General features: G+C 38.8%; 1 protein-coding gene across 1 annotated transcript; it reads left to right on the top strand.

The window, feature by feature from the left end:
• The first annotated feature begins 143 nt into the window (after positions 1-143).
• On the top strand, positions 144-26,149 carry LOC306875474 (abnormal spindle-like microcephaly-associated protein homolog). Its single transcript, XM_079426059.1, has 30 exons — positions 144-521; positions 1,438-1,581; positions 4,865-6,308; positions 6,481-6,549; positions 6,671-6,772; positions 6,857-7,003; positions 7,109-7,345; positions 8,269-8,336; positions 8,461-8,602; positions 8,760-8,890; positions 9,036-9,211; positions 9,379-9,524; positions 9,608-9,693; positions 9,835-10,047; positions 10,174-10,378; positions 10,496-10,638; positions 10,792-10,920; positions 11,012-11,206; positions 11,363-17,311; positions 17,418-17,567; positions 17,763-17,929; positions 18,018-18,177; positions 19,337-19,546; positions 22,872-23,021; positions 23,583-23,774; positions 24,007-24,199; positions 24,280-24,434; positions 24,562-24,738; positions 24,880-25,052; positions 25,152-26,149. Exons 1-30 carry the CDS (start codon positions 231-233, stop codon positions 25,252-25,254), a joined length of 11,847 nt encoding a protein of 3,948 aa, XP_079282185.1. The 5' UTR covers positions 144-230; the 3' UTR covers positions 25,255-26,149.
• The last annotated feature ends 657 nt before the right edge of the window (positions 26,150-26,806 follow it).

Raw genomic sequence — 26,806 nt, 5'->3', positions numbered from 1 at the left:
GTGGGCGTGTCTACAGATTTTAAAAAGAAATCCTAGAACTTTGATTGGTTTGCGTTTGCTTTTCTTTTCAGTGATTGGACAATCCTATCTGCTGCAACGAGCTGATTGGCCGTCTGGTCTGCTCTCAAATTCAAACGTTCGACTACGCACTAAACGGTATAGTAGCTCACCATCACAAACACATGGATGTAACGTTACTGAATCGTCGTTCATTTAGATGAGTTAAAAACATGTCTTTTAAAGTCACGAAAGCGGAATGTTTGGACTTTAGTCCAACATTTGATTCTCATCGTAATCGCGATAAATCCGGCAAGGAAAACAACACTTCAGTTCCTGTGCTGAGTTTGCTTCAGTTCTCCAGGTCTCCTTTCGTGTCATTTGGGACGATCAAGTTGGGCTCGTCCAAATCTTTGCCTTTACGACTCGAAAACCCCACCGAGGATGCAACAACGACAGTCCTTGTGGATAAAATTGCAGCATCTAAAGGCTTTTCGGTTGATCAGACGTCTTTTACGATACAAGTAAGTTAAGCGTAAACAAGAAGCTGCGTGTGACTAAACGATGCTTTCCAGCTAAATAAAGCGAAGAAAATCTCTTAATGTGGTTTATAAATGTGCATATTGCATTCATGTTTAAGGAAAATGACTATCGTACAATGCAATGGCAAAGAGACAAAGTTTAGTGTACGTTAATTGAATGGGGTTTATTCAGATTACAGAATTTGCACATGTGTACTCAAAGCTATTTTGCAGTATGTAGAGAAATTACTCGCCAAGAAATGAAAATTGTTATTAATTCACCTATATCTGTAATTTTATATATATATATATATATATATATATATATATATATATATATATATATATATATATATTCTGTGGAACACACAGGATATGTTTGGGAGTTTGTTCTCATTAAATATGAGTCTTCTGAAACAATATGATTATTTTCTTTGTCTTAAATTTAATTATTATTATTTACTAAGTAATTATTCACCGAAATCCTCTCCAACATCGCTTTGTGCTATCTGAATATGAGCATATTCAAAATTAGTGCCTTTTTCATTGATTACAAAACGCATGAGAAGCAAAGACATTGTGCTTAGTAGTTGGTCAAACCAGATGTGACACTTCTTGACACATTATATTGGAGTATATGCAAAGGTTGTGCTGAGAACATTAATGATTTAAAAAAAAAATAGACTTAAATGTAACTGGAATAATGTGCATGAGTTGCATGGGCTTCTTTTATGCTGCTTTTTGTCATTTTTGAAGCTGGACAGCTCAGACAGTCCCTATTCACATTCATTGTATGGAAAAGAGGTGCATTAACATTGTGCTAAATAAGTTATCTCATTTGGAGCTGCACCGAAGAAAAGTCGCATATTTGGAACGGCTTGAGGGAAAGTTACTTAAAAGTGCATCCTCTATTTTTTAGCCTGAAGACAGCATTATTTTAACTGTGACTTGGACACCAGTGGAAGAAGGCGGGGTTCGAGAACTCCTCAGCTTTGTTGCAAATGGAATTGTCAAACACCAGGCGATTTTGCTTGGGAAAGCAGAGGCGACAAAGAAGAAAAAGGTAATCTCTCTCTCTCTGCCACTGGATGTCTACATTTTTAAAGTTTACACAGAGAATGGGGTAAATGTACCTATTAAACTCACCAAAATCTACATTGAGACATTTTTACAGCACAAGATATTGTTAAAATAAAATATCAATCTCTCTCACAATAAATATTTAATTTTATTTTAAATGACGAAAGCATTTCAATTAAGATGTATATCATTAAATGCAAAAAGTCTGGCTGTGCTTATATTTTTGTACCCTTTAAGCACACCCCTGTTCCCAATAAACCCACATCATGTTTCACACACAAAAGCTGTGAAAACCATTTTATAAAGAAGTGACAACAATCAGTTACATATTAATATTTAAAGTATTTACATAGACGTTCAATGTTGAAGATCTTAAAGGGAGATTAAGTGGAGCAGCAACCATTTTTAATGAATATATATATTACATGAAATTTAAAGAACAATTTTGCAAATGAATAATATAGGTCATGTATTGAGTTTATGCATAATTTAATATGAACAACTATTATTGTCAAGACAATATTTATGAAATTATACTTTTTATTATTGATGTCAGAAGCTGTGTGGTTTTCATAGTAGTGCACACTTTAAGCTCACCTTGCAATAATATGAAATCTTTAAAAATAACAGCAGTGTAAATCCACAGACCAGCAATAAATAATCAATTCATAATATTGTAGATTTAAAAATACAAGCCAGTAATGCCTGTGAAAGGGCATATTGCAGGTTAGAGACCCCAGTGAGTCGATGTATAGAAAAATAATTCTTAATTTAAAATACGCTATTAAGGCTTCTGGAGTCGTTTTTGTGGGAGAATTTTACTTCCGCATCTGAAAACCGGAAGTGACGCATCAAAAGGGAATGCGGTCCATTTAAACCATAGGAAAACAATGGATCGCAATGTTCGGACGCTGTGGAAATTCTGAATGTTTGTTTACACTCGTACGATGGACCACGGATACAATTATGAGCCTGCTATGCAGTCAAGAGAGCAGGGACAGGCCAGGATTAGACAGAACAACGGTCAGAGGAGACAAATTGAGTTGATGTGAGGAGAACAGGGCAGGGCGCTGTTTCATAAAACAAGTTTACCAAATAAGCCTGGCTTATTTAAGTTAGTCTGACTTACTGTCATGTGATTTGGTTCAAAATAAGTCAGGCTAAATGAAATAAACCTGGCTTATTTGGTAAACTTGTTTTATGAAACAGCCCCCAGGTGTCTTGGTGAGAGACCAGTGTTAGCTTACAGGTACACGTTAGCTAACAATATGTAATCTGGCAATAGCTAAGCTAGTATTGGTCATCTATGAGTATTGATAGTTACCAGTAACAGAAACTAATAAGTGTTGATCGTTACGTGATATAGCGGTTTCTCATCACCGCAACAGAGAGAGGGAGATAAACATGTTTTTGATTCATAGGTGCTTGTGTGGGAAATGCAAGGCCATGGTCACAGCTGAGGAAAGTCAGTGCTGCAGGGAGTTGGATCTTGGATGCATACCGGGCCGTAGTGGGGAATGTGACCCCCCCCCCCCCACATTTGATATGCAGTGTCTGACTCTGCACCCAGGCTTCAAGGCTTGAACCCGTATGTCCTACAGATAGCCTATATGCGCTTAGGACAGGAGCGTGGACCTCTCCAGGCCAGCAGAGATGTATGTTTAGGGCAGAGATAAATTATTACTCTTAGCTAAATACTTGTATGTATAAATCAAGTGTGTCTGACTCGTCCATAAAAGTGAAGCTGCGGGCTCTTTGATCGCCCCCTGGTGGCTGGCTGCAGTACAGGTCTTAAACCCCCGCCCTCTCCATGTAAACGAATGGGACTTGAGTCATAACAAAAAAAATAATTACACTTCCAATACAATTTTACAAAATATGATTTTGGTCATTTAAGGTAGTTATCACGCTGATATACGTTCAATTGTTCGTTTTTGTGGGAAGTTTGATTTTAGTTAGTAATTTGATGCTATAAAAATGGGGCGTGTCGTTATGGTTGATTGGGTCTGCCGGAGTTTGGGCGGGAGTTTAGTTCCGCGGCTCCGCCCCACGACTCTACTGCGCAGACTCTGGCTCCAAACTAATCTCTACTGCGCAGACTCGGGCTCCAAACTAATCTCTACTGCGCAGACTCGGGCTCCAAAGGACGTCATTTACTCACAATGACAGCGGCCATACTGAGATGTATTCGCTTCACTTTTCTATAATTGAAGGAAGCGGAGACGCGTCGTCCATCGTTTTTTACAGTCTATGGTATAAATACATAGTAAATTAAAGATTTAAATATTAAAACAATCTGAATATTTTTTTTTTCAATTACAAGTTGAATATATTTAGGTAACGACTACCAGTAAGTAACACTTTTTGATGCCATTGGTATAACACAATCAATATTGACAGCATACAGGCAAGTTGTCTGCTGGGTCTATGGCATTCTGGGCAGGCACATCAGGTAATGGCTGTTGTGTCGGCCATTAGAATAATTTTTAAAGGTTTTGAATGGCCCCATTTTGGTGACAATAAACAATCACAATCACATTGTTTTACTTTATAAAAACTACACTGCAGGTGTTAGTGGAAGACATGACAGTGCTGTTCTAGTAGAGCCTGGGGTGACCCGGACCTGGAAGTCCCGTCTTTTCACCTGCACTAACGCACCGAGGCCCGGAAGATACCGTCCTATTTCTTGTTAGGAAACCTGTGGACCCGATGTCCTGACAAGCTGGAGTTAGTGCAACCTCCACAAACACAATTTACCATGACAATGATAAATTGAAATAAAAATAACTACCCAAAACACACTGACTCACCCCGCTCAAAGCAGAGCAAGACACACGACTCCCTTATGTAACGTAATATAAGTTAATAAAATAAGTTTAAACCTTAATCTCTTAATTTTACAGTAAGTAGTGAAACTTATCCAAAATGTAGGCTTGAACATCTAAAAAATGCACACTTAAAAAGCTACTCTTCTGGTGAAAGTTTTCAGACAGCTTTCAAAATGGCCACCAGACAGTGTTAACACATGGATACTCGTATCTCCTTGTGCAATGGTTTGATTGATTGAAATTACAGGAGGTATGTAGTAACAAACACATTGATTGGTTAAGACATCAAGTACAATAAAACTTTTTTTTTTTTTTAAATCTTTTTATAATCGGAGCTCAGAAATGGTAGTGTGCTTAATGGGTACGTGAGCTTAATAGGTACGCTTACCCAATGTGTTTTAGTGTAATGTTGAGTGCTTACAAATTCTCTATTTGCAGAAAACCTTATGGGATTCCATTAAATCCAAGAAGGGTGTCCCGGCACCCTCAAAAGAGAAGAAAGTGTCTTCGATGCCGATAAAGGCTGCAAATAAGACATTTCATGTCTCACGTCAGTCGCAGTACAGAAAAGATAGAACATCCAACCCGTTGTCGCCATTAAACCAGGAACGGTCTGCCTATGGGTCCAATGCCATTAGGAAGAATGCACCATCCTCCACTCCTGAGATATCAAAGCCTGTTTTTGTGACGGAAAAGTTTGATGATGTGCATTTGCAAAAGAACTCACCAGTGGTCGTCTTAGTACCAGCAGAGAGATTTTTGGATGCACCTGGTAACAAGGATGTGCCTTTTTCACGTAAAGCAGAGTGCAGAGAAATCACAAGGGTTTTGAATAAAACGCTCTCTCCTGCCAGCACCCCAGAGAGGTTTGAAAATCCTTTGTGCTTTCAGAGTCCACTTCCCATGATTGGACAATTTGCACAAGCTCAAAGTCGAGAGCCAGAGAAACCCTCTTTGTCCGTAAAATATGCTCTGGATGTTATAGGATCAGATCTGTCGCATGCGGTGAGTCCGCCTAATGCTTGCTCAAGCTTTGATTTTTCTGATTCTCTTGAGTCTGAAAAACCAGATCCAGAAAGACCATTTAGAGTGACAGCAGTCATTTCACCACCAGTTGAAGTCGCTCACCCAAGGTTGACTTTCTGTGTGAAACCCAACAAAGTCATAGGCGTTGAATCAAATAATGATGCATTTAGGCTCAAGGCATTACCTTTTAGCACTGCCACAGTGACCAAGTCGAATAAAGTGGATGATGCCCTTGTTCCTGATGGTCCCAAGAAGTTTCCTGTGAATTCATCCACAGTGACCAAAGGCAAAGCAGAAGCCTCTGTTGAGAGTCCTGGGTTGCGTAAGAAGAAAACTTCCAGACGAAGGCTCTTGGAGAAGACCTTGGAGCTCTCAGAAGCTAGTAATGCAGAATCCAACACCAGTTATTCTGATAGTGCTTTACCTGTCATCAGCTCAGATTCAAGTCCAGATGTGGCACAAGAGTCAAAATTTTCTGTAACCTCAATGCAGGTTACAAAAGAGAAGCTAACCTCAAAGTTACCCCCTCCTGAACAGCTTTTGTCCTCTATATCTCCCATACGACCTCAAGTTTTGACCACGGTTGGCAGTCCGTCAAGTGGTCTGGAGTTGGCAGCTGGTAACGTCTCTGACAAAGTGCAACCAGGTCTTTATCAGGACCAGTTTCCTGTGCAAAGCCTGACATCTGTGCAGAGTAAAAAGAGAAAAAGTGATGAGTTTTTGAGAGGTCAGTCAGAAGACAAGACAAACGTCCAAGCAAAAAAGTGTCGTGCTCTGGCACATGCGACTGAGAGACCAACCCATGAAAGAACGTTCACTTCAAGGTCCACATCTGGACAGCAACGCAAAGCTATAGGTAAGCCAAGTGTACTCATTGTGCATGTTATACTAAAAATCTAGTATGCATTATCAAATACACACTGGCATACATTTTAGAGATTTGGTCCAAAATATCTCAAGTTTAATGTCCAAATAAATTGAACATTGTATGAGAACTTTTTCATTTTACCTATTTTTTCCCCCTAAAGCTCCACCAAGCTCAAGAAAGTTCACAAAACCTCCACCAAAGAAATCCTCTCCAAAAACATCTCAAAAAGGTAAGAATAAATTGTTCCTTCTATTTAGAATGGCATGTCTTTTAAAATAAACTTTAAATAACATGTACCACAAGTTTAGTATGACGAAGGATACCATTTTAAATGTATTTCACTCATATAGATGGCCGGTCTGTGAAGTCACTGAGCAGCTCGAGCCGAAAGCCTACAAGGGTAGTGGCTGTAGCGCAGGCCAAACTGACCTTTATAAAGCCGTCACAGACTGGTATGTTTTTATGGCTACTTTCTTATCATTTCTTTAGTTGTATTTTAAATGGCATAGCTTGCTTATATTGTACAATCTTGACAGCCATTCCAAGGCATCCTCTGCCATTTGCTGCAAAAAACATGTTTTATGATGAGCGATGGATTGAGAAACAGGAGCGAGGCTTCACCTGGTGGATGAATTATTTTCTCACTCCTGATGACTTTAAAGTTGCTACTGAAGTTACCAAAGGTAGGTGCTTTTGTTTTCCTTCATGTAAGATTTTAAATCTTTTGCTTTAAGTAATTTCAGCAGCATTCTTGTAACATCTTTCTTCCTTTTATTGTGTCTTCTTAGTGAATGCCTTATCATTAACTATGGGGAACGACAAATTCAATATACCCAAAGCACCAACAAAAGAAGAGATGTCTTTCAGAACCTACACAGCCCGTCAACGGCTAAACCGCCTTCGGCGAGCAGCTTGCAAGCTTTTTACATCAGACACCACGGTAAAGGCCATCCAGAGACTGGAGCTGGAAATAGAAGCCAAGAGGCTCCTTGTGCGAAAGGACAGACATCTCTGGAAGGACATAGGTATGAGATGCAAATGATATGCGTTTTGTCATGATTGTGAATTATGCTCGTATGACATGGGAAATCTCTTTATTCAACTAGTTGTTTATTGTAATGTTTTTGAAAAGTGTCTTATGCTCAGCAAGGCTGCATTTATTTGATCAAAAATACAGTGATTTTGTGGAATAGCATTACAATTGAAATATTTTTACTAGTGCTGTCAAACGATTAATCGCGATCGATTGCATTCAAAATTAAAGTTTTTGTTAACATAATGTTTGTGTACTGTGTATATTTATGTATATATAAATACACACATTCAGTATATATTTTGAAAATATTTACATGTATATATTTTATATTAATATATAAACATATTTTTCTTAAATGTATACATGAATGTGTTTGTATTTATACAAAATAAATATACACAGTACACACTCATATTATGTAAAAAAAAAAAAAACTTATTTTGGATGCGATTTTTAATCAAGATTAATCTTTTAACGGCACTAATTTTTACTTGAATATATTTAAAATTTTCAGCATCATTACTCCAGTCTTCAGTGTCAAATGATCCTTCAGAAATCATTCTAATATTCTGAATTAGTGCTAAATAAACATGTTTTATTATGATCAACAGTTGTGCTGCTTAATATTTCCGTGGAAACCGTTATAGGGTTGTTTTATAGGATTCCTTGATGAATTAAAAAAAACGAAATCTTTTAACGTTACAAATGTCATTACTGTCAGTGTTTATCAATTTAATCTGTCCTTCCTGAATAATACTATTAATTAAAAAAAAAAAATCATGCTACTAAAAACACATTCTTTGCTAAATATTCTAAATATTTGTTTTAATAGTCAAATTTTATTTTTAGTTTTTCAGCAAGCCTCTTAAGGTGAATCTTTCAAATTTTTCACCTTTTATATTTATTTCTCAGGTGAACGACAAAAAGTTCTTAACTGGTTGCTATCGTACAATCCACTTTGGCTGAGAATCGGACTTGAGGTATTTATTTTTCTTTGTGAAAACATAATGTTCATTTGTTTGTTGCTAAAAAAAATTAATTTAATTAATTGGCTACATTTCGAATTCTCAGTGACATGCCTTTTACCCATTCCTTTTTTTTCAGACAATCTATGGAGAGCTAATATCACTTGAAAGCAACAGTGATGTCATGGGACTGGCCATGTTTATTCTTGGACGTCTCCTGTGGAACCCAGACATAGCCGCTGAGTTTAGACACCCTAAAGTGCCCCATTTGTACAGAGATGGTAACTGAATTTATTTGATTTTTTATTCTTTTTCATGCAGCCTGTTTTATTTTGTCTTTATTATTATTATTATTATTTTTAATCATAATTTTTATTACTTTCACAAACAATGTGTCTGTTATAACAGGTTCTTTATTTTTTCACTTTCATTCATCAGGCCATGAGGAGGCGCTCTCTCGCTTCACTCTAAAGAAACTAATTCTGCTGGTCTGCTTTCTGGATAAAGCCAAAGAGTCTAGACTGATCGAACATGATCCTTGTTTGTTCTGCATGGATGCTGAATTTAAGGTATGTGGGTATATATGTGTGTGTGTGTGTGTGTGTGTGTGTATAGTTAAAAAAGAAAAAGAAAAGTGGAATAAAGGTGGTTAAAACAAGGAGTTTCACAATAGTACACTTGAGAAAAAAAATCTTTATTTATCTTTCTCTACAGTCAAGCAAAGATCTGCTCCTGGCGTTTTCTCGGGACTTCCTCAGTGGTGAAGGCATTTTGTCACGGCACCTCAGCCACTTGGGCCTAGCAGTATCCCATATTCAGACTCCTCTGGATGAGTTCAACTTTGCTGTGAAGAATCTTGCTGTTGATTTGAGATGTGGCATTCGTTTGGTGTATGTTTGATTTGAAATTGATTATTGCATGTTTATTGTTCATGTGTCATAATGAAATGATATCGCTGTTGTTACCCAAGCCAATATTTATTTAGATTTGACATTTAACAAGCCACCAAAATCCCATTATATACGTCTTCATTAAATGTTTCTATATTCACCTTCAGACGGGTCATGGAGCTCTTCACTCTGGACTGGACTTTGTCTAGAAAGCTGCGGATACCTGCTATTAGCCGCCTGCAGAAAGTGCACAATGTTGATGTTGCACTACAGGTTCTGAAAGACAAAGGTGTTGACCTTAAAGATGAGCATGGTGAGTTTCATGACCTTAAATAACAAGCAATGCCTTTATAATGTGGGGAAAAAACCTCTGAATTTGCTCTCATTATCTTGAAGGATCGAACATTGACTCCAGAGACATTGTGGATGGACACAGGGAAAAGACCCTAAACCTTCTGTGGAAAATCATATTTGCCTTCCAGGTATCAACCAGGGCTGAATAACACATTTTCCAGTCCACTTTTATGATAAATAGTTTGACTGTTGCTAATTTTTATCTTCTAATATTGTACGTGACCTTTTAAACACTGGCCTTATATTCAGATGTACTTTAATTTTCATAGGTGGAAGTGCTACTTGATGAGAATCAACTCAAAGAGGAAATCAGTTTCCTCAGGAAAACATGGAGGACTAAACAGAAGCTGGCCTCATTAATGGCTAACAATGGGGTTGCAGTGACAAGGATGAAGTCAAGACGAGCATTTGAACATCCCAGCCATAAAGTGACACTGCTCATGGACTGGGTCAATGCTGTTTGTGAGTTCTACAACACAAATGTAGGTCACATTAAAGAAATAGTTTGCTCGTTTATTCACTCTGCAGAGAGTTAATGCATGTTTTTTTAATAAGGTATCCTGCATAGGATCCTTCTCTGAACAAAATCTCTCCATTTATTTTTCCAGGCTGAAAATTTCACAGTGTCATTCTCAGATGGTCGTATCCTGTGCTACCTCATTCATCATTACCATCCTGGTCATCTCCCTGCAGAAGAGATTCAACAGAGAACAACGCAGACCATTGAATGTGGCTATCGTGGCAGAGTAGAGCTCAATAACTCCTCGACTGACTCGGACTGCTCTTTTGAAAATTTGCCCACGAAACAAACTGGTACTTTGAGTAAATTATTATTTTTTTAGATTAAGCAATCCTATAATAGTGTGGTAATTTATACGATTTAACACTGTAAATGTCTCAGAACGGTTTGCTTTTTTGCCTTGGGTTCAGAATCCCCATCAGTGGACTTCAGAGAGCTACTTGAGAATGAGAGAAGTAACTTTAAGTTGGTGAACACTGCTGTGTCTTATCTGGGAGGGGTGCCTGCTATGATAAATCCAGAGGATATGTCCAACACTATCCCAAATGAAAAGGTAAAAATAATTGTAATCCCCTTCCACATTTTGGGTTAGCAGTAAAACATACTTGTTGGGAAAAAAAAAAAACTCTGAGGTTGTGTCGAAATACTTTTCATATTAATGTATATTTAATGTGTATTGATAAATTGTGACTATTTTTTAACTCAGGTTGTCACATGTTACCTCTCCTTCCTCTGTGCCCGTCTTTTGGATCTCCGCAATGAAACAAGAGCAGCCCGGGTAATCCAGGGTGCATGGCGGAGATATAAGCTACAGAAGGACCTTGATCTTATTCAGGTAACGGTACAGTTTTTCTACTTTTAAGCTGCTTGGAACCTTGCTGTGCTTAGATTTTTTGTCTTATATTGAATATGCTCTGTATGCACAGCAAAGGAACATGGCTGCTACTAAAATTCAAGCTGTTGTGCGGAAGTTCATCTTGAGAAGAAGATTGATCAGACAGAATAAGGCAGCCATCATGATCCAGACACTCTGGAGAGGATACGTTGCACGGGAGAAGTTGAGAGTGCTGAAAAAAGAGAAACGGGTTGCTCTTCAAAATGCAGCTGCAACTGTAATTCAGGTATATTCAGGATTAAGATAACATGTAATGCAGCTCATCCTGTACCACTGTACCTAGTAAAATTTTAATATTTCAGCAGTTAGCCAATTAATAGATTTATTATAGATCTATCTCTAGATGGCTAATCTTCATTAGAATTTTCTTGTCCTCCCATAGAAAACATACAAAGCTTGGAGGATTCAAAGTCTCCTAAAGAAAAACCATGCTGCCTCTGTAATCCAAGCAGCTTTCCGGAAGTGGCACGCAAAGAAATTGCTGGAAAGAAATGCTGCAGCCTTGTGCATTCAAGCATGGTACAGAATGCAGCGTTGTAAAACCCACTACTTGGATATGAAAAGCAAAGCAGTTTGTGTCCAAGCATGGTTTAGAGGTCACCTTCAAAGATGCAAGTTCCAGACTTTAAAGAAAAGGCACGATGCTTCAATTGTCATTCAGAGCGCATTCAGGGCCTACCTCGTCAGACAACTCATATCTAAAATGAAACAAAATGCAGTCGTGATTCAGAGGTGGTTCCGAGCATGCATGCTAAGGAAAACAGAACAGAAGAGATACTTCAAGATTAAATCAGCAGTTCTTGCTCTGCAAGCAGCTTTCCGTAGCTATAAGGTCCGACGATCTGTGGCTCAGCGCCACCAAGCTGCACTTCTCATTCAAACGGCTTTCAGGCGGTTTATGGCTCAAAGGCACTATTTATGTTTAAAAAGATTGGCCATTGTTCTGCAACAGAGATACAGAGCAAAAGTACTTGGAGACAAATTGCGACAAGAGTATATGGCTCTTAAACTCGCTTCAGTGACAATTCAAGCAATTTGGCGAGGACGAGCTGAGAGGAAGAAGATGAGTCAACTCGACAGATTTGCCACAATCATTCAGTCAAACTACCGTAGATATGCAGCACAGACACTGTTTTTGGAAATGAAACGGGCTGCCGTAGTCATTCAAAGAAAATACAGAGCCTTCAGAGATGGACGGAAGGTGTACGCAGAATACACTAAAATTAAAAGAGCGGCCATTATGCTACAGAGTGCTTATCGTGGCAAGAGAGCAAGACAAGAACTGCAGAAGAAAAACACAGCAGCAACTTTGATTCAGTCTGTGATAAGAGCACATTGGTGCCGTCAGAGTTTTTTAGCTCTAAAACGTGCTTCTATTTTCATCCAGCAACACCATCAGGCTTTAGCACTTGGACGGTTGGAAAGAAGCCATTATGTCCATTTGAGGCAGGCAACTATAACTCTACAGGCCATATATCGGGGTTCCAAAGTGAGGCAAAATCTGAGACGAGAGCATCAAGCTGCTACTATCATTCAAGCTCAATTCCGAATGCATAAGGTACGCGTTGCCTTTCTTGCTGCAAAGTGTGCAGCTATCATCATACAGCAGCAATACAGAGCCTACAGAGTTGGCAAATGCATTCAAGCTACTTACTTGCAAACAAAAAATGCCGCTATATTTATTCAGTCAGCATTCAGGGGAATGAAAGTTCGCAACTACTTAAGAAAATCTCATCAAGCTGCAACAGTGATTCAGGCACATTTCCGTGGACATTCCCAACTCAAGAAGTACCGAAGACAACAATGGGCCGCATCAGTTTTACAGCAGCGATTCAGGGCAATGATGACTAAAAATGCTGTCATGAAGCAATATGCAGCCATAAAATCAGCTGCCATATGTATTCAGTCAGCTTTCCGTGGAATGGTGGTAAGAAAGCAGATTGCAGGAAGTCACCAATCTGCAAAAATGATCCAGAAGACATATAGGGCATACAAGCAACGCCGTGAATACCTTGCTCTCATAAATGCAACTATTTGTATTCAGGAACAGTTCAGAGCAATTGTAAGTGCAAGGCAACAACGTAAAAGCTTTTGCTCCTTGAGAGCAGCCGCCATCACTTTGCAGTCTGCGTACCGAGGAATGAGGGTGAGGAAAGAAATCGATAGAAAGCATAAAGCGGCTGCTGTGATTCAGGCAATGTACAAAATGTACAGAACTCGAGTGCCATTCCAAGCTATGAAACTGGCTGCATTGGTCATACAGAGGCAATACAGGTGCCATCTACTGAGAAAAGAGGCGAGAGAGAACTTTTTGAAGCTACGGCATAGTGCAACTGCAATTCAGGCAATTTACAGAGGAAACCGTACACGCCGTGACTTTTCTAGAATGAATTTTGCAGCCACAGTCATTCAACGGAAGTACCTTACATACAAACAAAGAAAGCGCTTTTTGTCCATCAGAGCTGCTGTTGAATTCTGTCAACAACACTATCGAGCCGTTTTGGTAGCAAGGCGCGATCGGAGAGATTATTTTGCCAAACGCCAAGCTGTTGTTGCAATCCAAGCAACTTTCAGAGGAATGCAGGTCCGTCGACAGATCCGAAGAGAGCATGAAGCTGCAACACTCATTCAGTCCCATGTGAGAAAGCACATCCTCAAGCTGCACTTCCAGCGACTTCGGTGGGCAGTCTGTACTGTTCAGCAGCATTTCAGAGCTAACAAAATGATGAAACGAGAGATGGCAGCACTGCAGGAACAGAAGAGTGCTGCCTTGATTCTGCAAGCAGTCTATCGTGGCATGAAGTCCAGACAGACTTTGAAGCAAATGCATCAGGCTGTCACCACTGTTCAGGCAACTTTCAGAGCTTATAGTGCTCGTAAACGGTATTTAGCCATGAAATGCGCTGCCATTGTCATTCAGCAAAGGTATCGTGCCACAAATGTAGCGAAACGGCAAAGAAAGTATTTTCTTGAAATGCGCCAAGGTGCGCTTGTTCTTCAGGCATGTTATAGAGGTCTTAAAGTTAGAAGGAATCTACTACAACAGAGTCAAGCAGCTGTCTTGATTCAGTCTTGTTTTAGGAGACACAAAGAGATGCTTAAGTACAAGGCCATGAGGTTGTCAGCTGTCATTATTCAGAGCCATTACAGGTCAAACATCCAGGCTCGAGCAGATCGTGAGAACTATCTACGTTTAAGAAAGTCAGCCATTGTCATTCAAGCAGCTTATCGAGGACACTCTCTAAGGAGACAATTGGCAGAAAAGCAAGAAGCATCCATCATCATACAGGCTGCTTTCCGGATGTACCAGCAGAGATCAGCATTTAAGAGACAGCGCTGGGCAGCCAGGGTTCTCCAGCAGAGGTTTAGAGCCCTGAAACTTCGAGACGAGCAGATGCATAGATACCAGCAGGTAAGAAATGCCGCTGTATGCCTGCAGAAGTCTTTCAGAGGGATGAAGGGGAGAGAACTGGCCAGACGGACTAAGGCCGCAAGAACCATCCAGTCCTACCTAAGGATGGCTGTCCAACGCCAGCGTTTCTTGAAAGAAAAAGCTTCAGCAATCACGATTCAGTCTGCGTACAGAGGTCATTGCGCCAGAGTTCAGCATGCCAGAATGCAAGCAAGCGCAACGCTCATCCAAAAGTGGTACAGATCATGTAAACTGGTCCAGAAAGATCGGAATGGTTTTGTTGCTCTTAAGCAAGCTACGCTTGCCTTGCAATCTGCATTGCGTGGAATGCTAGCGAGGAGGCTTGCAAAACGAAGGCGGGCTGCAATCAAGATTCAGTCTGTGATGCGCATGCATGTACACCGCAAGCGATACGTGACGCTCCGCTCAAGTGTCCTGAAGTTGCAAGCTCATTACAGAATGTTTGTGGACCAGAGAAGATACCGCATGTTGCAGGCTGCAACTGTTACTCTCCAAAAGCATTACAGAGCTCATAGGGCAGCAGTGGAGCAGAGGAGCAGTTATCTGAAGACACTCCAAAACATAAAGATCCTTCAGGCCAGAGTGCGTGGACATTCCCAACTCAAGAAGTACCGAAGACAACAATGGGCCGCATCAGTTTTACAGCAGCGATTCAGGGCAATGATGACTAAAAATGCTGTCATGAAACAATATGCAGCCATAAAATCAGCTGCCATATGTATTCAGTCAGCTTTCCGTGGAATGATGGTAAGAAAGCAGATTGCAGGAAGTCACCAATCTGCAAAAATTATCCAGAAGACATATAGAGCATACAAGCAACGCCGTGAATACCTTGCTCTCAGAAATGCAACTATTCGTATTCAGGAACAGTTCAGAGCAATTGTAAGTGCAAGGCAACAACGTAAAAGGTTTTGCTCCTTGAGAGCAGCCGCCATCACTTTGCAGTCTGTGTACCGAGGAATGAGGGTGAGGAAAGAAATCGATAGAAAGCATAAAGCGGCTGCTGTGATTCAGGCAATGTACAAAATGTACAGAACTCGAGTGCCATTCCAAGCTATGAAACTGGCTGCATTGGTCATACAGAGGCAATACAGGTGCCATCTACTGAGAAAAGAGGCGAGAGAGAACTTTTTGAAGCTACGGCATAGTGCAACTGCAATTCAGGCAATTTACAGAGGAAACCGTACACGCCGTGACTTTTCTAGAATGAATTTTGCAGCCACAGTCATTCAACGGAAGTACCTTACCTACAAACAAAGAAAGCGCTTTTTGTCCATCAGAGCTGCTGTTGAATTCTGTCAACAACACTATCGAGCCGTTTTGGTAGCAAGGTGCGATCGGAGAGATTATTTTGCCAAACGCCAAGCTGTTGTTGCAATCCAAGCAACTTTCAGAGGAATGCAGGTCCGTCGACAGATCCGAAGAGAGCATGAAGCTGCAACACTCATTCAGTCCCATGTGAGAAAGCACATCCTCAAGCTGCACTTCCAGCGACTTCGGTGGGCAGTCTGTACTGTTCAGCAGCATTTCAGAGCTAACAAAATGATGAAACGAGAGATGGCAGCACTGCAGGAACAGAAGAGTGCTGCCTTGATTCTGCAAGCAGTCTATCGTGGCATGAAGTCCAGACAGACTTTGAAGCAAATGCATCAGGCTGTCACCACTGTTCAGGCAACTTTCAGAGCTTATAGTGCTCGTAAACGGTATTTAGCCATGAAATGCGCTGCCATTGTCATTCAGCAAAGGTGTCGTGCCACAAATGTAGCGAAACAGCAAAGAAAGCATTTTTTTGAAATGCACCAAGGTGCACTTGTTCTTCAGGCATGTTATAGAGGTCTTAAAGTTAGAAGGAATCTACTACAACAGCGTCAAGCAGCTGTCTTGATTCAGTCTTGTTTTAGGAGACACAAAGAGATGCTTAAGTACAAGGCCATGAGGTTGTCAGCTGTCATTATTCAGAGCCATTACAGGTCAAACATCCAGGCTCGAGCAGATCGTGAGAACTATCTACGTTTAAGAAAGTCAGCCATTGTCATTCAAGCAGCTTTTCGAGGACACTCTCTAAGGAGACAATTGGCAGAAAAGCAAGAAGCATCCATCGTCATACAGGCTGCTTTCCGGATGAACCAGCAGAGATCAGCATTTAAGAGACAGCGCTGGGCAGCCAGGGTTCTCCAGCAGAGGTTTAGAGCCCTGAAACTTCGAGACGAGCAGATGCATAAATATCAGCAGGTAAGAAATGCCGCTGTATGCCTGCAGAAGTCTTTCAGAGGGATGAAGGGGAGAGAACTTGCCAGACGGACTAAGGCCGCAAGAACAATCCACTCCTACCTAAGGATGGCTGTCCAACGCCAGCGTTTCTTGAAAGAAAAAGCTTCAGCAATCACGATTCAGTCTGCGTACAGAGGTCATTGCGCCAGAGTTCAGCATGCCAGAATGCAAGCAAGCGCAACGCTCATCCAAAAGTGGTACAGATCATGTAAACTGGTCCAGAAAGATCGGAATGGTTTTGTTGCTCTTAAGCAAGCTACGCTTGCCTTGCAATCTGCATTGCGTGGAATGCTAGCGAGGAGGCTTGCAAAACGAAGGCGGGCTGCAATCAAGATTCAGTCTGTGATGCGCATGCATGTACACCGCAAGCGCTATGTGACGCTCTGCTCAAGTGTCCTGAAGTTGCAAGCTCATTACAGAATGTTTGTGGACCAGAGAAGATACCGCAGGTTGCAGGCTGCAACTGTTACTCTCCAAAAGCATTACAGAGCTCAAAGGGCAGCAGTGGAGCAGAGGAGCAGTTATCTGAAGACACTCAAAAACATAAAGATCCTTCAGGCCAGAGTGCGTGGACACATTGAGTACAGAAAATTTCAGAGATTGCGTGCAAGTGCCATCACAATTCAGGTATGCAATTCACTATACTTGTATTCTGTCTTGTCATTTGTTTTATCCTGTATCACTTTGGAAATACAGTGTGACTAGGCCAAACTTTTTTTTAACCCTCAAACAGGCCCATTATCGAGGGATGATTGAAAGACGCAGGTTTCAGCATCTCAAGGAATCTGTTTTGGTTATACAGAAGCATATCAGAGCTTTTAGCTTCTGCCAGAGAGAGCGTGCACAGTTTCTTCAACTGCGAAAGTCAGCTGTTGTGATACAAGTAAGCATAAACTTTTTTTTTTTTTTTTTTTTTCTTCTGAATCTCTAGCTCCTGTTACTGCACAATTCCTACTTCTGTTTTTGTTTATTTTTTAATGTACACTTTTGTGTTTCTGCTGATGATCCTATTTGAGATTTTTGGATTTAAGTGTATATATTTGATTTTCATGTTTGCTTTATCTCTGGTTAACCTCAGACAGCATTTCGGGCTTATCAAACAAGACGACATGCTATGCGAGCACAGGCTGCCTGGAAAATTCAGGCCTGGTTTCGAGGACGCATAGCTAGACGAAACTACATTTTAAAACAAGCTGCTATTGCAACCATTAGTCGGTGTATTCAAGCAAGACGCCAACGTTCAAGGTAACAAATAAAGGATATTTTATTATTCTCTTCTGCTTTTAAATTGTCGTATGGATTTACAACATGACCATTTGTCCTCCACTCCAAGATTTCTAGCAGTCCAGCACAGTGTCAGAGTCATTCAGCAAAGATGGAGGGAAACTCTAATCGCCAGAAAACAACATGCTGACTTCCTGAGGTTTAGAAAGTCTGTTCTATACATCCAGGCGTTGTGGAGAGGTCAAAGAGTGAGAGATTCCATTCAAAAGGTACTTGTTCTTTTTGTGGGAATCAATATTTATTATAAAGGAATTGCTAATGTAATTCTGTCTTTAAGGGGCAGTCATGTTTAAGGCGCCGTCTTTCGGATGAGACGTTAAACCGAGGTCCTGACTCTCTGTGGTCATTAAAAATCCCATGGGACTTCTCGTAAAGAGTAGGGGTGTAACCCCGGTGTCCTGGCCAAATTCCCTCCACTGGCCCTTGTCAATCATGGCCTCCTAATAATCCCCATCCACTTGATTGGCTCCATCTCTCTCTCTCTCCTCTCCACCTGTAGCTGGTGTGTGGTGAGCGCACTGGCGCGGTTGTTCCGTGGCTGCCGTCGCATCATCCAAGTGGATGATGCACACTGGTGGTGGTTGAGGAGAGACCCCCCCCTCATGATCGTAAAGCACTTTGGGTGTACAGCAATACACAAAGCGCTATATAAATGCATCATTCATTCATTCATGTTTGACTTATACTGACACTTAGTTGTGTGGAAGCAGCATTACACTAAAGGAAATTTTACAATTGCTACTGTAGAAATGTGCTGTCAACTAACATTAGCATATATGAGTTAAAGCACTGAATAATAATAGATTACTGAGATGTAGTTGGTGGTATTTGGCTGGTTAAGTGATCATGATGTGACCCACTTTTTAATAAGAAAAAAAAAGACTGAGTGCACCTTTTAAGTGTCGGTGAACTTTGCTTTGAAATGTCACACTGTTTTGTCACCAGTTTGTATAAATTCCGGTAAGCAAAATAGACTTTGTACAGTGATGACTTTGCTCTGTAAATACACAGTGTCTAAGTAAAGTTTGTTATTTGCAGATAAAACCGTTTCAGGGAAACGGTTATCAAAGTCCATTCATTTATACAGAAATTGATGACATTATCCTGTGTAATTTTGCTTGTATTGCCAAATATTTATTTTGGTCTGTTAGGTCTTGATTGATTTTTAGAATAATTGGGTCGATTGTGTTGTGGTACATACAAAACTTTTGCTTTGACTTACGAAAAACTGCTGAAGCTAGAAACAATCCTGTTATTCTATAGCTGAAGCAACTATAGAAAACAATAATTTTATTCATAAATGTATTTTGACAAATGTTGTTTAGCAACTTTTGAAATCATCACTAAGCCTTCTATTCTTTTTCACAGCAAATAACAGCTGCTGCGAAGATACAGTCAACTTTCCGAGGCTTTAGCCAAAGACGTCGATATCACCAACAGAGAGATGCTGCCATAATTCTACAGCGCCATTTCCGATTTTTAGAGCTGGCCAGATTTAAGGAAGAAAATCTAAGACGACGACACAATGCCGCTGTCTATCTTCAGGCTTTGTGGCGTGGTTGGCTTGTGAGACAACAGGCAAGTTTTCTTTATATAAGTAATGTTGTTATCGACTAGGGCTGCCAAAAAATTAGAATTTTGAATATTCGTCGAATTAAAAAAAGAACAAAAATACACATTCCACAAATTTTAGGTGTGCGTCAGGCAGCCTTATCAGTGGCGCACGAGATGTGAAGATGTAGGTAGGTGTCATTGCATTTTAATGCTTTTTTTTTTTTTTTTTTTTTTTTTTTTTTTTTTTTACTACCTATCCAGTTGAACCCGCTGGATATGTTGTTCATTCAAAATACTGCGGAAAAAGAGAACATCAGTGCGGAGATGATGTTGTTTACATCAAAACTGAAACCAAGCCCTTCACACAGAATGCATATTTTGCGTATTTTTTAGAGGGACATCACAGTTACACTCGCGTCATTCAAAAGAGTGTCGGATATTTAGAAAGCCATTTCAACTTTGAAAAAACATGTCTCAAAATTATGGCGGGATGGGTCTCTCCCCTTTCCACTACATCTCATTTTTAAATGAAAAAGTAACTTTACTCTTTGTAATTGGTTTTCCGTGCTTTGTATTAAACTGTGTATATGATGCTTTTTTGTTTCTAATTGTTTAAGCAACTTAAGTATATATGGTTAAACATTATTTTAAACATTATGCACATTTTTCAAAGACAGTTGTTGTTTTCTGCTTTGAAGAACCATGGATTAGTAATATTTTGCTTCTCAGGAAAGAAGCCAAAAGCTTTTTTTCCTCTAACTGAAATTATGCCTTTTAAATTCGAATGTAATTCAAATTTTGATAATACTTGGGTACAAAATTCAAATTTAGTTTTTCAGCCATTTTGACAGCCCTATTGACTTGCATAAGTAATTGGCTATTTAAAGGATTTGTTCACTTCCAGAATGAAAACTGTCATTTACTCGCCCTCCACTTGTTCCAAATCTGTACGAGTTTCTTTCTTCTGTTAAACACAAACGAAGATATTGGTATTCGAATGGTTGATGAGCACCAGTGACTTTCATAGTAGGAAAAAAATTCTATGGAAGTCAATGGTGCTCATCAACTGTTTGGATACCAACATTTTTCGAAATATTTTGTGTTCAACAGAAAAAAGAAACTCCTAAAGATTTGGAACAACTGGAAGGTGAGTACAGGGTTCCCACGCATCTTGAAAGTACTTGAATTTCAGACATATGGATTCAAGGCCTGGAAAGTACTTGAAAACAAATATAGGTCCTTGAAAGTGCTTGAATTAAATTTGAAATAAATTTAGTTTATGGCGCTATTTCAAAATTGTCCTATATGTGCTGTCAAAGACAGAACGAAACGGCACAAATGATTGGGGTGGAGATGGGGTAGCACGGAAAAAAAACTTAGCGTGTGTTGATGTGCAGCCTAGAGTTTTCTTGAGCCGCTCCCGCTGAGTGTCTGACCATTACCGTCCGCTCCCGCAACTTGTGTGCCGCTCCCGCAAACATTCTAATATTGTATATCATTTTCGCGCTATTAAGTGAAATCACATTTAAATGAGCACTCGCAGTTCACTTTCGATTACACGATCACGCACACTCTGTGTAAAGTGAGCACATCTTTACAGAATAATTATTAGACACGTTGATATTCTGATCATATTTATTTCCAAGAACATTTGACCAATTCCAAACCATATCAATCTTAATAACTACTATTAATTTTGTAATTAATCATTTATAAGTGATATATAATTGTCCATGAAGGCTGGAAGTGAAAAACTCCTTATATTCATGTGTGCAGAATTATTAGGCACATTTTCTTTTACAGATAAAATGAGCCATAAAAGAGATTTAACTGAAAAGTCAAAAATTATTAAATCCCCAATGAGAAATATTCAAAACTAATGCAATACAGAAATTGTAAAGTTAAGACATGACCATTGGTCAGCGAAATGCTCACTGGTTACAGCGGGGTTAGACAAAAACAGGTGGAGAAGATAAGACACACGGTAACTGCAAAATAATTAAGAATTAATGTGAAGAATTAGGTGTCAACCATCAAACATTTAGTCTTCCAGCGCCACCATTTTCCAGAACTGCAACCTTCCTGGAGTCTCCAGAATTATGAGGTCTCAGCTTCTCAGAGACTTCCTAAAAAAATCCTAAAAAATGACCCTCACTTAATGAGAATAACATGCTGAAGTGTTGTTAAATACATGAAGACTAATTTTTATAGGCTTTATAGATGGATAAGTTTAGAGCAGTGTTAATTTTGACAGCAAATTTTGATATAGTCTTTTGACTAAAATGTCATATAGTTTTAGTCATATTTCAGTCATCTGAGTTGTTTTTAGTTTTGGTCTCGTTTTAGTTGATTAAATATCATAAGATTTTTAGTCGACTAAATCTACAGTAAATTTAGTCGGCTAAAATCTAATGGGTTTAGTTACAGTGCATTTATTAAGCATTTCTCTAAAATTTCCAAACTCATTATATAGGTTTGATATAGTTTTTTTATCATGATAGACTGTAGTTTAACTGCGGTGACGCACAACATGCCTTTGATAAAATTAAATAAAACCACTTCTCATAAAGAACAAGAATATGGTCTTCTTTTTAATGAAATACCAATGGTTATATAGGCTAATTATGCATTCTTTATTAACTTGTTTATCATTCTTTCAAGCAGACATTTATTTCTATAAATAAATTTAGATTAATCATTTTAAACCTTGCACATGTACGAGGTTTAAAATGTTCATGACATATTAAAAACAAAATATTGAAATTGAGCAGCTGCATGTTTGAGCACCTGCATTCCTCTAAGTCAAAGATGAAAAAAATGGGATTTACAAAATAATTTTGACTTGAGTTGTTTATTGAGTAACGTCTCTATTGAGAGAACATGCACATTTTTAATGTTAACAGCTTTACAGTGTTATTACAACATTTAACCACATTTATTAATTTTAAAAATTGTGAAATTCTTTCAAATTTAAATCTTGTACAAGTTTTACAAGAACTAGTTTGCTGTTTTTCTAAAAATATTTTAGAAATTGTATTTGAATATTACCAGTATTAACTTCAATGGATTTCATTAAATTCTTCGAACACAACTACTCTAAATTTATGAAACCTACACATTCAAAAAACTGGTGTTCATGAAAGAGTGGGAACCCTGCGAGTAAATGATGACATTTATTCATTTAGTAAATGAATTTTTATTCTGTAAGTGAACTTATCCTTCAAGTAATCGTTCAGCAATAAACTAGTTGGAGTAGGTTACTCAATGCCCAACCATGATTCTTGAGTCAACTCATGGGTCTGAATATGCTAAAAGTTAATAAATGTGTATTAACCTTTTCCCTTTATAGATGAAAGAAATGGCTTGTGCTGCAAGACGCCAACGTTTCACAGCTGCTGTTTACCATCATCTCTGTGCAATAAGGATTCAGAGAGCTGTGCGAGCACACTGGGCTCTTAAATCTGCCAAGAAGAAGATCTCTTCGGTCCTATACATCCAGGTACATTTAATCATCAAAATAAAACCATTTCTTAATTACAGAGAATTACATTGTTTTCGAAGTTGACCGATTTTCAACCAGCTTTGCATTGTTACAATGTTGATTGTGTATAGCCCTATTCGGACGGGACTAGTTTTACAGGGGGTCCTTAGAGAAATTTGTGTTTCACAGACGTATTTTGCGTTGTTTTTTTTTTAATCCCGTCTGAATGTGCCATATCTGTTTTTCTCTCACATGACCTCTGTAACAGTTCCAGAGCAAATTACCTACTGTTTTTCAGCAAACTCAGTGATTAGTGAGAAAACTAATCCCGTCCGAATGCGAATGTTTGTGAGTGCCGACTATATATTTATTAATTTTTTTTTTCTGTTCACGACGCGTTTCCTTGTGTCTTTTGACCAATGTGAACTACTGTAGACGCTCTTACCGCACAGTGCGTGCATTTTTAATATGTTTGCATCCCGGCAAAGACAAAAAAACAATAAAATCAAGAGCCAGATCACGTAAACTGTAATTGCAGATTACAGTTTACATTTCTCTTTCTCTGCCCCACTTTTCTAGCAATGTTTTAGGGCAAAGCTGCAAAGAAAGAAATACCTTAAAGATAGAGAAGACATCATCAAGACCCAGAGGGCAGTGAGAACGTGGTTACATTATCGCAACAAAGCTGCTGCTACTATCCAGCATGCAGTTAGGAAGCTCCTTCTGAGACGCCGCAAGGAGAGGCTACAACATGGAATAATAAAGGCACAGGTATGGTGTCTTAAATTAACTTGTTTAAAAAAAAACAACAACTGACTTATTTAAAAACTTATACATTTATGTGTACATGCATGTAATGAACTCACTATTTACTGGTTTTTCAAAACCAGTATAACTTGGGTCTCTTTAGACCACAAAAGTGTTAATGTAGGTGTTGGAAGTGTTTTCTATTTTGGGTGAACAACTATTAGTTAATTTTTATAATTGAATGAATTGTTTTAAGGCGCTCTGGAGGGGTCATCGTTCAAGAAAACATCATGACACAAGCAAAGTCATTTCCATGAGGAGCCGTCTCAGGGAAGTAAATCGAGGGGTGAAGGAAGAGGACAAGCTGTGTAACAAGACTACAGCAGCACTAAGCTACCTGCTTGGACTTCAAAATTATGCTTACATTCTTGCTGCCTTGAAACATTTGGGTAAGATCTTGTTTTTAAAGTTTGGAGGCTGGCTGATTCATAAAATGATAGCTAACTTTATCCTTTTGTCATGGTTAAAGAAACTGCCACAAGACTTTCTCCAGAGTGCTGTGAACGTCTTGTTGAAAGCGGAGCAACACACACCATCTTCACACTGATAAGGAGCTGCAACAGAAGTGTGCCTTCAATGGAGATCATCACATTATCCATCCAAGTTCTTCTCAATTTATCAAAGGTATGTTGGCTCATAATTAAGGAATTAAGGTTGTTATTTACAAATTTGTATGAAATCACTTAATATGCTGATTAACTAATTGCATATAACATTGCTGATTTTTTTCTTTTTTCAATATATTTTTCAGTATAACAGAACCATTGATGCAGTTTATGATGTGGACAACTCTGTAGAAACCCTCCTAGATCTTCTGCAGATCTACCGGGAGAAGGCTGGAGATAAGGTTGCAGAAAAAGGTGGCAACATCTTTACCAAGGCTTGTTTTCTCTTGGTCCTCTTAGTCCAGGATGAAAGGAGAGCAATGGTGGGTGTTTTGCTTTTAAGCAACTGGGTTCAATAACAGTTGAAATGAAAAAGTGCTATCAATACAGCCCCACTTGTATTGAACCTGTATTAATTTTAATGCCATGAAAGCAATTCATTTTGAAATGTTCTGTTCACACAGGAGGTTCGAAACCTTCCAAAGGTTTCAGATCGCATTCGCAGCATCTACCGACTTACACTTCGAAAGTGCAAGATGGATGCTGAGAGAAACAAAGTCAAGCAGAAAATGAACACCTCTCTCAATGGAAGCTTCCTCCCTCAAGCCACCCCTCGAAAATCAAAACCTGTGGCCAGGTATGCAATTATCTACTATCTATATATTTATTTTTTTTTCTCCCATATTCTGTGTTGTAGGGAAGACACTGATCCCATCGACCTTCTGATTTCCCTCAGGTTTGCTCCCGACTGGGTTCTACGGCGTGACAAATTAAAGGACATTGTGGATCCTCTTCATGCCATTCAGATGCTGGCAAACGCTCTGGCTATTGTGCCTTGAAAATATTGCAGCAAGGAAAAGTCTATATTACCTGTGCACTGCCAAAGTGTTTAATTGTTGCTGAGAATTGTGCACCCTTGTAAATATTGTGTATTTTTGTATTGTGAATATTTTTAATACTTTGTTTTATCAAAATGATGACCGTTTTATTGGCGCATATTGGGGTCTGTGCTAAAAGATGGCACGTTAGCTCTGAGATTCTGTAAATACAAATGCAGTTTGGAAATTATTTCTTTTAAAGCGCTGTAATTGAATATTAAAAAGAATTACACACAAAAAAGAAAGTACTGTAAGGTCTGCACCAATAGGCCAAAATGGCCAAAAGTTTATTTTGAGGTCATGCAGATATGTCTGTTGCTTTCAATGCTGTCGTTCCTAAAAGTCAGGTGGATTGTGATTGGCTGTACATTTACATCGAATGAGCTGGGAAAGTGTTCTGAGAGTAATTTAAACGATATTCTGTCACATAGGACTACAATCTTTCACATCTGCAGAGAATTACAACGGCTACTGGTAGGCTACTTCAGTTATTGTCTTTGTTGTGAATATTATATTGGTTTCCTTTATTCTTTCAGGTTTATATCCGGGGTTTTTTTTTCCCAACAAGAGGATGTTACTTAAAGTCTGTTGAATTTAAAAAAGTTAAATTCCACTTGTCGATGAGCTCTATTGTTTATGATGGTCCTCGGAGGCGACACCTGAGGTAATTTAAGAATGAACGATCCCACCCAAGTCATTTGGTGTATTTCAGCAGAATATAATTAACGTTAAAATGTTACATCCAAATTCCCCAACACTTAAGCAAACATTGATCACGTTTTGAATTTCCGCATAAGCCAGCTCATAAACTTCCTGTGAAGCTAATTTATGTGCTAAATATAGACTCGGAAACCTCTCCTGCCTAATTCTTTTCAGAAACTAAGAAACAAAATAACTGATAATGATAGTGATATTAACATACAGTTTCATGTTATTTAACAACATAATTTTATGTGCTAAACCTGGTAATCCTAGGAGAGTAAATAAACACCAACTGTTTAGGCTAATCTCTTAAACACCAATATATTACCTTAATAGCCATGAACACATTTTTTAAATCTTATGACATTTTAAAGCCTTTATTATTTCTCAACTCTGCAGTAAAATTCACTTTAAAGGTTCACTTTTCATTCATGAAGAAATGTGCCAAAAATAAATACTTTTTAATATGAACATGATATGAAATTGCCATTATAACCAGGAGATGGCAGCAGAGGATCAATCATTGGCTATAGCTGCCATTTCAACTCCCTAGGTGTTTTCACATCTTGCTTTTGGATTTATTATAACAAGTTTAGTACTTTACAACACTGAAGTATAGCAAGTGCAGAAAGTCCAAACTTGTCTCTTTAAAAATCAATAAGTGCAGACAACAGCCTATATTTGGCTATTTAAATACATTTAAATTGAAAAGTTAAATATTAATGGTACAACAAATAAGCATTTTAATAATGCATTTTAGATTTAATTTAATAACTACATCGTTTTGTCTTTAGCTGTGAGATGCTAAATT

The sequence above is a fragment of the Barbus barbus genome (assembly GCF_936440315.1).
Source record: "Barbus barbus genome assembly, chromosome: 9".
NCBI classification, from domain to species: domain Eukaryota; kingdom Metazoa; phylum Chordata; class Actinopteri; order Cypriniformes; family Cyprinidae; genus Barbus; species Barbus barbus.
Note: the sequence above shows the minus strand (reverse complement) of the source record. Positions and strands in the feature narration are given on the sequence as shown.

What these genes read in the sequence shown, in the direction of transcription:
- LOC306875474 (XM_079426059.1), top strand. Translation starts at nt 231, where the DNA reads ATGTCTTTTAAAGTCACGAAAGCGGAATGTTTGGACTTTAGTCCAACA. An exon ending in ACACTATCCCAAATGAAAAG is followed by an intron (nt 10,639 to 10,791) that starts GTAAAAATAATT and finishes TTTTTAACTCAG; the next exon opens with GTTGTCACATGTTACCTCTC. An exon ending in AGGATGAAAGGAGAGCAATG is followed by an intron (nt 24,739 to 24,879) that starts GTGGGTGTTTTG and finishes CTGTTCACACAG; the next exon opens with GAGGTTCGAAACCTTCCAAA.